The following is a 12,540-nucleotide window of genomic DNA, read 5'->3' as shown; positions in this document are numbered from 1 at the left end:
CCCAAATTAAGGTGGTAGATGGTGATAGGGAGGATTGGGGTGGACTAGCTGAATGGCTGCATATTAAGCAAGGCCACTCAGGGAAAGCAGATCTGTATTATTAATGCCGATCTAGAGGTTGGCCAGTGTCTATGAAAACCTGTGAGGCAATCCTCACCGCTTGCCCACAATGCCAAATAAGGCTCAAGGGTGATCGCTCCAATCAAGCTCCAGCCCAGCATATTAGACAAGGCAAGGCTCTTTGGAGCACCTGGCAGATTGACTATGTTGGGTTCTTGAGGCCATCCCATGGGAAGAGATGTATTTTAGTAGGAGTAGAGGTGGTATCAGGACTATCGATGGCTAACAGCTGTTAGCACTGCCACCGGCGACCAGTCAGTCCAAGCATTGAGAAAGTGGTTTAGTATTTTACCCATTCCCGAGTGCATTCAGAGTGATAAGGGGTCACATTTTACAGGCACTGTGATACAGGACTGGGCACGAGGGGAAGGCATCAAATGGGTGTTCCATACACCATATTATCCTCAAGCTAACAGCATAGTTGAACAAACCAGTGGTTTGATTAAAAGACATGCTGATGTCTCATGCCACAACTGGGACACATGATTACCCCAGGCGGTCTTTATTGTTAACAACTGCTGGGGAAGTTATTGGAGCCTGAAAATTTGAGCGTTTTGCCCTATGGGACCATTAACAGCCGACGACCCTATACCAGAATATAAAAGGGATAAGTTCCTGTGTGGACATATGTGGGACATATGTTATGGTAAAATTGCCCTCCATCGGTGTGGTACCGATGACACTGGCAAAACCCAGAGGCTTATATGCATGGGAAGCTCTGAATGGGAGTGGGAAAACCCACCGCATCAGCGCTCGATGGATAATTCCTGATTTTTAACTCTTATCCCAGCTTCACCCAAAGGCTGAGGTTTAGTTTCCCTTTCTCTTCAGGGAAAATGATGGGGTGGACAACCATCATTGTCCCGTTGCTCCTGGCAACTAGAGCAACCTCAGACTTTGAAGATGAGCAAGGCCTGGATGACAATGTAGTGGTGAAAATGACAGTAAGGTTTGCCTGAATGATGAACTTAACCTCTGTAACAGTTTTCCTGCCCACATCCAAGTCAGAGAAGACCCTTTACCAATTTTTGTGCAGGACATTAACGTATTGCTAGCCCATGAGCTCACATGGGAGCAATATAATAATTATAGCTGGAGATTTAGGGAGATCGAGGGAAAAGGCTATAATTACATTGTGTACAGTTGATCATTTGGTGTGGTAAATGCTAGTTTGGTATGGGATGCCAGGTGTGATTATATTCTTCAACCTATCCATGAGGCCACAGGGTGGAGCTGGAATGGCACTACACCATGCCCTGAAATTCCATGGGGAGCTACCATACTGCTCACTGGAGCACTGATGACCTCTCCCTAAAATATACAAAACCATTAAATAGCTCATGGTGGATCAAACACCCTAAAAAGGATAATAATGAATGTTCCAGCATGTGTCATGGAAATCTGTGGGACTGCCCCCTCAACTGCACATGGGCCAGATACACTCATGTGCCCAGCTGGTACGGGGGAAAGGATACGGTATTCCCGGTAGGGAAATCTCCACGCTGGAACTGTCAGGCAGAGATCGGGTGTAAAGGCATAGATGAAATGCCACTGTTATGGCTATATCCTCCTGTTCAGGAAGCTTTAATACAGGGCTGCCTATGTAGCAATACCAGTTCCTTTCAGCCCTCTGCCCTAGATTGCAGTAAGAAAGATTACTGTCATCCCCTTACTACCATGCCATGTTCATGCCAAATACCCTTTGTCTCTGCACCTCCTAACTTAGTGTGGGCATGTTCTGATGGCTGCCTATATTCCTGATTATACCCAACCATCACAGGACTAGCCTGCACATTACCCGTGCTCTCTCTCTGATATATACCCGTGTCCCCCCTTGGGACAGAGAGATATATACTTTCCCAGGGAAGTATACTCCCATGAAATCTGTTCATGTAACTGATGTTCCTTTAGACTCTGTTCGTATAATTTATGTTCCAGTACAGCCTTAAACAACTGAGAAATGATGATTCACCAAGACTGTGCTCCCTTTTGACTTTGGAGGCAGGAGGTGACTGTACCACCACTCTGAGGAAACCAGTTGAATCATGACTGTGGTCATGGGGTGGACTGTGTGGCAGGTACACCTGCCCTGATAAAAGACCGGGGGCATTAGGGCCACTGTGTCCTTAGTTTTCTCACCCTTACTTTCGTGCCTTTATGGGGATGCGTGCAGACCGTAGGCACCTTGGGTCAGCGACTACGGTCATGTACACACCTTGGGCAAGGAGTAGAAGTTGAGGCCCTCAGCTAATCTGAATTGACCACAGGTCAGATTCGACCAGGGTATAAATGGAGCCCTGTGGAGATTAAATTTGAGTCGGTTCTCCTTGGAGCAGTGGGTCTGCAGTCGGGGACTTCTCCCCTTGGGTTGGGATGCCTCAGGGTTGAGGGTCCTCATCTTATAGGTGAGTGATTGCATGCATTTTGAATCCTTATTTCTAAAGCTGGCTGTGCAGTATTAATTCCTCGTGCACCATCCTGAACCTGTGGTTTACTGATGTTGTTGGAGTGTTGAACGATTTTGATAAGCCTCATTTCTAGTTGGTTTTCTCCTAAAAAATTTTGGTTTAAATAAAGTTTATTTTTGAATTTATTACCTGCCTAATTTGATTTTGTGAGCCTCTGCGACATCACCCTTCATTTTTCTCTTGCTCGTATTGCAGAGTGATTGAGTTTTATTTTTCACCAAATTTGCTTGCTTTTTAAATTGAGCCTGTGTCCCTTTGGTTATATGATTGATCTGAGGAACTACAGACCCTTGTCCCCTCCTGCCCCAAACTAGAGTAGCATTAGTGCCTCATGGGGCTGGTAAAGAAGTGAGAGGCCACCGAAGTAGATGGGTCATCTGTGACAGCTTCTCAGCAGCAGTCACTCATCCATTGTCATGCTCTTCTCCAGTGTCCCACAAGGGCCCACGACTTGCTTGTATTGAACTGCAGTAACATGGAAGTTAAGGGTTACATTGGTTTAAGATTGCAAATCAATGTCATAATTATATTTCCTTTCATAAGCATATGTGAATGTTGAACTGAAACCTGGAAAATATTTCTTAATTTCTAGAGATAGGAAGGTAAGCTGGAAAACCCTGAAGACTACTCTTGGTGAAGGAGAGACAAGTGAGTCTGGTTGATTTCTGACAACTATTTTCCTATTTTGTTTTTTAAGTCTCTCACTAAATAATCTGCCCAAGTACTTAATTATACTATTAAGAAGTTTTTTCCTGATACCTAATTCTCCCTTGCTAAACTGACTCCATTGTTTCTTTTCCTGTATTTCTTGTCCTTTTCCGAGTAGATATGTAGGATAATTTATGACCTTTCTTCATGCAGCAACATTTTACATCTTTGCAGACTATTATCATGTCCTGGTCCAGTCTTCCCTCCTGTGGACTAAGTTCTTCCAGCATCTCCCAGAGGTCATGTAATTCTTCTGCATCTTTCTGGGATTATGGTATTCCTTTAAAGGAGAAAAATTAACAGGTTTGACTTTATTTGCACTTGAAAAGTCTTCTCCTTCTATTGAAAGTATTTTTTGTTACAAAAAACCCCAAATACCTAAAAGGCACAGATAGTAAAGAGTCTTTTGAGTTTGTACAGCAGAAATAAGAGAGGAACCCTAAAGACGGAAGACCACATATGATTTTATGGATGGAATAATAAAGTGGCAACGTAATGAATTGAAGCGTTAATTTGGAGTACGTTTAGGCAAGGCCTAAAGATGTTTTAGTCTCAGCTGTCCCTATATTTGTTTATTAAATGAGGCTGAGCTGATACTGAACAGTTCAAGAAGTGAGGGTCTGATAATGATCCAGTGGTTTCCTGTGTCAAATGTGTAAATGTACATCTCAGTTAACGCAATATGTTACTCAAAGCATGTTTTGGGGTATATCACCTTACAGAGTTCAAAAGGATATATATAAATTAGATGGTCCTATCAGATAAAGAGAATGTTTTGGTCTGAAACATGTTTCCTCCACTCCTGCTCAAGATGACATCACTGATATTTGTTAATTGCACCTGCCAAATCTCAGAGTTAGATGAACAATAAGAAGATTGTCAGGATTTTTACTTTAGTAAAATGCTTTCTTGAATTGAGCAATCTTGTTCTTGCTGTGCAAGCATACAATGTATAATGAGTCTAATAACTTTCTGGTAACTGCTGAAAAATAAGACCATTAACAAAGTAGATATTAAAGGAACATCTCTTCATATCAGTCAAAATTCAATGCTATTTCTCATGATGTTTTTATTGAATTATGTGAGCCACAGTTTTCCCCCCTTAAACTAAATTAAATTTATTGTTCAATCTGATTTGAGTATGTGTAACCCTCTTCTCCAATATTCTAAGACGTTATGCATCTTGCATAATTTCTAGGAGATTACCATTAATGATTTAGCATTGCTACATGAAATTTTTCAGTCCTTCAGTCTGAATATAAACACATAAAACAAAGCTGATTTAATTTCAGTTTGCATCCTTTCCTTGCTCTATTTTCTTTTCTTTCTCAAGGTAGTTAACACTGTTGACTGTTCTACCACAATTAAGTTATTTTGTGAAGATTAAAATAACAAAAACTTGATGTATTTCTGTCTTCTCTATGTTATCCCTGTGCTTCATGGAGCTACACTTTCTTTGCATTTTGTTTTCCTTTTTGTTCTAGTATTTTTATAGAGTATATGACTTTTTCTTAATATGTAATAAATTCTAGATGTGAAAATAATATGGCCATTTTTTATTACTAATTGCATTGTATTTCTGCTAGCATGATATAGGCTAGATCATATGGACCAAATTATTCATTCCATTGCAAACATTCACACCATTTTTTGTAGAAAATGTAAGCCAATTTTATGACAATACAACTGGCTTTTCGTTTCCCCAAAAAAAACTTGCTAACATTTTAAAATTTTAGTTTAGTTAATTTAATACTTCCTGCTCTGTATAAAAATAAAGTGCAGACTTTTCATGCATTCCCTTGCTAACTACTGAAGATTAATTTCATAATTCCCTATTAGGGATATGGTTTTTTATTTAAAGTTTCATTTTACATTTGTTTGTCACTAAATGTGCTTTTAAAAAGTCTATTGTCTGTGTAGTTCTGATGGGTTGACCCTGGCTGGATGCTAGGTGCCCACCAAAGCCGCTCTATCTCTCCTCCTCCTCAACTGGCCAGGGGAGAGAAAATATAATGAAAGGCTCATGGGTCAAGATAAGGACAGGGAGATCGGTCACCAATTACCATCACGGGCAAAACAGACTTGACTCAGGGAAACTGATTTAATTTACTACCAATAAAATCAGAGTACGGTAATGAGAAATAAAAACTAAATCTTAAAACACCTTCCCCTCACCCCTCCCTTCTTCCCGGGCTCAACTTCACTCCCGATTTTCTCCACCTCCTCCCCCCAGCAGCTCAGGGGGACGGGGAATGGGGGTTGTGGTCAGTTCATCACACGCTGTCTCTGCCGCTCCTTCCTCCTCAGGGGGAGGACTCCTCACACTCTTCCCCTGCTCCAGCCTGGGGTCCCTCCCACAGGAGACAGTCCTCCACGAACTCCTCCAACATGGGTCCTTCCCATGGGCTGCAGTTCTTCATGAACTGCTCCAGTGTGGGTCCCTTCCACAGGGTGCAGTCTTTCAGGAACAGACTACTCCAGCGTGGGTCCCCCATAGGGTCACAAGTCCTGCCAGCAAACCTGCTCCAGCGTGGGCTCCTCTCCATGGGTCCACAGGTCCTGCCAGGAGCCTGCTCCAGCACAGGGTTCCCACAGGGTCACAGGCTCCTTCAGGCACATCCACCTGCTCCGGCGTGGGATCCTACATGGGCTGCAGGTGGATATCTGCTCCACCATGGACCTCCATGGGCTGCAGGGGGACAGCCTGCCTCACCATGGTCTTCACCAGGCACTGCAGAGGAATCTCTGCTCCAGCACCTGGAGCACCACCTCTGCCTCCTTCTTCACTGATCCTGGTGTCTGCAGGGTTGTTTCTCTCACATATTCTCACTCCTCTCTCTGCTGCTGTTGTTTCGCAGCAGTTTTTTCCCCCTTCTTAAATATGTTATCCCAGAGGTGTTACCACCATCGCTGATGGGCTCAGCCTTGGCCAGCGGCAGGTCCGTCTTGAAGTCGGCTGGCATTGGCTGGCTCAGACATAGGGGAAGCTTCTAGCAGCTTCTCACAGAAGCCACCCCTAAACCCCCCCCACCCCCCGCTACCAAAACCTTGCCATGCAAACCCATTACAGTAGTAGCCATACGTGTAGTCTCTGACAGCGCATAATGGCCTTAAGATGTGAGGACATCATAATTGTGCTCTCTTGAGACTCTTTAGTAACTACTTATTTATGCAATACCATTTATTCACAAGGGATGCATATAAATCCTCATTATTTAGAAAACATTAATAAATAAACAATATCCTTCCTCAAACAAAGTTCAAACTTGGTTTTCCCCAGGGAAATCTTTCTGTTCCCCTCTTTGTGACGAAGTTGCCTTTCTGCTTAATTAGTCCATGCTTTGTGGTTGCTTTCACTAGGTATGTACAAAAGCCAAGCAAATTAATGCGATAGCCACAGTATTTTCAGCCCAAGCACATGTTTCCCTAAGTTAGTTCTTATTTTGACCTATGTGGATTTTATTGTCTGAACTTTTGATAAACAGAGCAGCTTTAAACTGATGCCTTTATCAGCCTGAATGAGAAGGGTTATGAAGGATGGCAAACAGTACCTATCCCCCTTGCTAGAATCTGACCAGAAAAATAGCAGGCTCATCTCACCTCTGTATCAAAATATTCAACTAAATTTCGCACAGCAAGACCAATTAATGCTATAACCCATGAGAGCGATCACCTTGCAGTCAGTCCCCAATGGCTGTGGCTGGTCTGCAAGTGCAGGAGTTCATCAGTTGCTCTCAGCCACTGCAGCTGAGTCCGTGGGGAGACCTGCCCTGGTGGGAATTGCTTTTTCAGCAGAGCGGATCCTAAAGGATCTTTGCTCTTGAAGGATCCCAAAGCACTTTACGGGTCTTTTTATGTCACTGTAGCTGTGAACACCTGGCATCAGCAATTGGCAAACTGTCACCTGAAAAGCAACCATTGCATGGTACCTCCCACCTGTTATTCATTTAGACTCATCGGATAGGCTGAGGTAGAGGGTGCTGTTGATATTGTGTTGCTCTTTTCCCCTTAATCTTTGAGTGAGTAGAAGTTTAATGAACTCGGTAGGATTTCCAGGAAATCCTTAACAAGTCAACTTTTACACTATTGGTAATCTCTTTATGAGACTAGTGTCTAGGATGTAGATCTAGTAATTGAATTTGAAGTAACAGAGAATTGACTAAATTCATACCAGGGAGTACAACTTTGCTTTTAGCCCAGCTTCTGACCTTCCAGATTGGGACTGGCCAACCTGCCCTTCATGGCTGGATGCAGCTTGCGCTGAGGCTACGCCCGTGGGCAGTGGTGAGATGAAGGTGCCTGACATTGCCAGACTTCTGAAGTGCAAAGGAGCGAGAAGGCAGTGCCACCTCCTGCCTGGTGCTCCCTGAGGTATGCGTCTGGTGGCTCACGGTGATCAGGAGGTGTCAGGCACAGGTGAGGTAGTGAGGTTGGTCCTTTGGGCTTTGCTTTTCCTTGGAGGCTGGCCTCAGGGATTTCAATAGCCTCGAGCAGCCACCCCTTTCCAGGACCCAGCATAGCACCCTGTAATTCACAGTACTGGCCATACGAGGAAAGGTGCAAGTGCACAAGGTGTGTTTGGAGTATCAAGAATGCAGTACAAATTGTTCAGATTTTTAGCCCTAAAACTGGTCTGCAACCTGGCTGAAGGGATTCCTATCAAGCGCTTGTTTTTTCTTAATGAACCAATGTTTGTTTTGCTGCCAGGCTGCAGTTGGCTCTGGTGTGGCTTGAGGAGCAGAGGAGGGTGAAGAAAAGGGACCGTTCCCTTTTGCTTCTTTGTTATTGCACAATGTCCAACCAAGAAGAAAGTGGAATTCCTCTTGGCCTTGTGCCGTACGAGCTCCAAAATAAAACAAGGCTGTTAGAACCCCTGGCAATATAAATGACAATGTATCTTTTATATAAATAGGCCACATGCTGTAAGAAAATGCTGTCAGTCTAAGACAAATCAGTTCAAGCCAAAGCAAACTTTCACTCTTTCTAGGCAAGGTCTTTGGCAGCTGATTAAGAAATTATGTTTAAAAAAAAAAAAAGTTCTAGAAATATCTTCCAGAAAAAGCTGTTGACTTTATCGTTGTTGTTAGTATATTTTGTCATCATCTGAAAAAGAAAATTCAGTTAACTTTGCCCGTAACTTCCTAACATCTGTACCTAGCATTTCCTTGTAATTTCTTATTTCACAATTCAATTCCTCCTTTTTATTTTAATTCTGTAAGACTTTCTCAGGGAACTAACTCTCTTTCTTGCATTGTCTTTCTGCTGAGCAGCCAAGTAGGAACAAATCCTGTACTTAGGAAATGCAATCATCTTGGCAACAAACGGGAGATGATGCCAAATTTCCTTGCTATCACATTTTTGCTACAGGTGCTGAACAAATATGTTACTACACTTCAAATAATATTTTCACACCACAGGTTGTTTTTTCCATTTAGCAGTTTTTCTAAACAAAACAAAATATTTCCATGGTAAAAATCTACATTGATAAAGTCAGGCCTTTATGCAATTATAGGGACAGACTATAGTGGTTGGGAGAGGAGTGCTGTTTCTTTCAGGTTTCCACGTATACGTTTGGAAACCAAAGTCCTGAGTGCATGCTCTGTGATCTGGGCAAGAAGAGATACATGGCATTTCCTGAAATTGGGGCTGGCTTGTGGTATGACTGTCTGACAAGACTGGCCTACTTCACAAGAAAAATGGGGCTTGGTTTTAAAATGAGCCATTTTTCAGGTAGCTTTGGTGCTGGTCTCCTAGTTGCATTTATGCAGAAATGAAGGTCAGTAGGACAATGGCAATCTCAGTTAGAAGGGAAGAAATGTTTGTAATTTCCTGCAGAGTGAATTTCACTTATATCCTCTAAAATTCAATCCTGTCTTATCTCACACATGAAAATATGAGACTGACGTTTTCCTGATGGTATTTTTTCACTGTGTAATTAAGGTTTAAGATTTCAAAGCTGAGGCTGAATTTTTGTCGTTGGTATTTCACTGTTGATTTGATCCCATGAGCTTCCCAGATGTCTCTTCAGGAGAAATAGCAGGAAAGTATTGAGATATAACCTTCTGTGTATCACCTGCTTTCCCAAGGCAGCACAGTTTGCTCTCAGTGAGAAGTCATTCTTTTTTGAAGGCAAAATTTGTGCTGTGTAGTCTTGTTTTTTTGAAATGTGGCATGTGACAGAATATTTCCTTATTTAGCACTCAGAGCTTTCTATCCAATCATCCAGCCTTTGAAACCAAGGAGGACCGGTCACTGTCCTCTCTTTGGCAGGACTTTATTGCCAGCAACTCTCATCATCCAGCTTTTGGTGAAGGGAAGAAAAAATTCAGCATTTACAATTATGTTCTCCAGGCTCTTGCTTGTTCTTTCCCTTGTTCACAGTGCTTTGCAGCTGGCGGGTAAGTGCCTTCCGCTTGCCTCCTGTAAAAGTGTCTGTGAAAGTGCTTCCATGTCCTCTGGCATTTCTGGGTGATTTATGGTTTTGTGGCAGTGCCTATATGTACATTATTAATTTGGAACATATAAATGGAAAGCCTCTTAATGGCAGGCAAGAGGCAAGGGCAGGGTCTAACAGAAAAAAGAAATGGATAGAGAAGGAAGCAAAGACTGAATTCTTAATGGCTTTATTCATATATAGTGGCACTATCATTTCAATAACGCCAGAAGATCAGACCTAAGAAAATCCTGAGTTATGTTTACATGTCTGTTTTGTTTTTTTTTTTATTATTCTTTACTCCTGTGTTCTGATTTTTGAGCTGTTTGTGTCTGGGTAATGGTTAGCAAAATCAGGCAGGAAAAACTTCAGGGGTGGTGAAATGTAGAATTATTTGTAGGACATTAAGATGTTCACTGATGATGGCTGTGCAATCCAGAGAGACTTAGTGCTTATAAAGAGGATTATTTTCATTCACTGTTCTGAACAGACTCACCGAATTCACTGGCATTGATAAAGTGGATGAAGTAAAATTTTTGTGAAATAAAGTTGGATTAAGTTTAGGAAAGTTATTGTAGAATTGCAGTGACAATATTACTGACATCCCTTTAGCTGCACTTCTATTGTAGGTGTGAAACAGATGGCTTCTGGAGACCTGAATCCTTTTAGCCTTGTAACTCCTGAGCGGATTGCCTCAGTATGTGGTGGTTTTTTTAGTCGCCCATGGTATCACTGCAAGCCAGAATAATTATTTTCAGCGTACTGTATATTATCAACTAAATTGATTTCAACTTCTTGCAGGCTTTTTAATGAAATTTCTTTAGCTTTTTAAATATATTTTAATTAGGCCAGTGATTAAGAGATGTATGAGGGACCAAAATTGGTTATGAACCCCACAAGCTTTGGAGGGAAATACAACCAGGTGGGTCACAAAGTACACCACAAAGCCGCAGAGCAAGTTCATAGGCATGATTCACTGCTGCTAATGATAAACTCACTGTAGGACTGAAATTAGCTCAGCTACTTCTACTTCTACTTTACATTGGAGCCAACATTGTAGACATGATCAGAGAAACTACCTGGAGAGCTAGGGACCCAGTTTCTGGTACAGGTGGACCTTCTAACTTCCACCAGCCTTTCCACATTGCCAAGTGGTGGTCAGATGCCACTACTACCCAGTCCTTGCTACTTTCTCAGACTGTGATTGGTTTCCCAATGTCATTCCTAGTTTTACATTCCAATGGCTCACAGTAAATACTGCAGGTCTTGTAGGTCAGCAAGCCCAATGAGCCCAGAGAACCTCCTGTGAGGCCCAGAGCTGCTCACCCACATTTATACAGTGAAAAGGAAAGGAAATGTGGATTTGGCAGTGGGGAGACAAATGGCTCAGCAAAGACAGCTGTGACCCACTAGGAGACGTGTAAGATCTGGCAGGGTGAGGAAAGTTTGTAGAGGTCAGAGGTCTACAAGGCCATGCATCTGTGGATGGACGGAAACAGCGTAATGGTAACAGCAGTGTGGTTGAGGGAGTTCACGTGACTGATGTAAATCAATCCAACAAGCTGTGCTCAGCTCTGCTGATGCTGCTGACTGCCACTAATCCACAGTATGGTGACATATAATAATGAAATACATATCCTATTGTCTTCCTTATTGCTTTTTAATCAGTAAAATTGATGTTGCACTGGACTTTGTTCAAAACCATCACGTTTTTATCTGATCTGAACGCAATGACTCCTTGTTCATATGAATGGGAAGCAGAATCATGTCACATATCCACTATACATATATTCTATATTAACCATTTACAATGTATTGTTTTGTTTTACAGACATTGAAACATTTTTAATATATAATAAAGTCAACAAGCTCTGTCTTCAGGCATCTATCGCTCAGGCAGTTAGAACTGCCACTTGCCATCAAGACAATGAATCACAAAAATTCAGGTGGATCACTGATCATCAGCTTATGAGTGTGAGGCTGAACCTATGCCTGGGGGTGCCGTCAAAGGAGGATCAGGCTGTGATCACCCTGTATCCATGTAATCGAACAAGTGAGCTCCAGTGGTGGGAATGCAGAAATGAAAGCTTCCTTGCAATCCAAGGGGAAGATTTGTTTTTAGGTCCTGGTAATGAAGAACATGACAATGTTTTGTTAAAGAAGGGGCTGAGTGCAAAGAATAAGTGGAATATCTATGGGGCCATGGATGTTTTATGCTCCCAGGGATATGAAGGTACAGAAAATTGATTCTTTCATCCTTTGCACTAATTTCTTTGTGGGTATTTGAGTGTTTTGGATCTTTGGCTCTGGCTATTCTGATTCCTTGGGTGACTATCAGAGTTTTAGAAAATCAGTGTACTGAGGGAGTTAGCCTTGAATTTAATGTCATATTTATGGCCAAGTATGTATTATATACATATTATATATTATATATTATATATATATATATATATAATATAATACATACACTATTTTAGTATATGCATTATAGTACCTTAGTATTACAAATATTATATGTATTACATATACTATCTCTATATTCTCTAAATATATCTTATATATTAGTATATACATATATACATACTTACTTTTATACTATATACGTATTATCTAAAGTTGCTCACCATACTGTGTCACTACATTGTTAATAAAGAGTATAAATACTGATAAGTTTCTTATACAGCAACATGGAAATGAAATTACATCCTCAAGAAAGAAGCGCAACATGGGCAAGCTGAGAAAGGGCTGGAATTTCCAGCGTAGGTGGAGGAAGTGTGGCTTTTGTGACTCAGCAGATGAGGATGCTCATGG

The 12,540-nt window shown here is 41.8% G+C and overlaps 1 protein-coding gene across 1 annotated transcript in view; it reads left to right on the top strand.

Moving 5' to 3' along the window:
* Positions 1-9,636: 9,636 nt before the first annotated feature.
* Positions 9,637-12,540, top strand: part of LOC142405366 (macrophage mannose receptor 1-like) — a 34,698-nt gene continuing 31,794 nt past the window's right edge. The window contains exons 1-2 of the mRNA XM_075492695.1: positions 9,637-9,694; positions 11,561-11,962. Coding sequence (XP_075348810.1) covers positions 9,637-9,694; positions 11,561-11,962 — 460 coding nt within the window. The remainder of the gene's footprint in view (positions 9,695-11,560; positions 11,963-12,540) is intronic.

Source organism: Mycteria americana, chromosome 2, assembly GCF_035582795.1.
Source record: "Mycteria americana isolate JAX WOST 10 ecotype Jacksonville Zoo and Gardens chromosome 2, USCA_MyAme_1.0, whole genome shotgun sequence".
Taxonomy (NCBI): domain Eukaryota; kingdom Metazoa; phylum Chordata; class Aves; order Ciconiiformes; family Ciconiidae; genus Mycteria; species Mycteria americana.
This window is presented reverse-complemented; position numbering and strand designations above follow the sequence as displayed.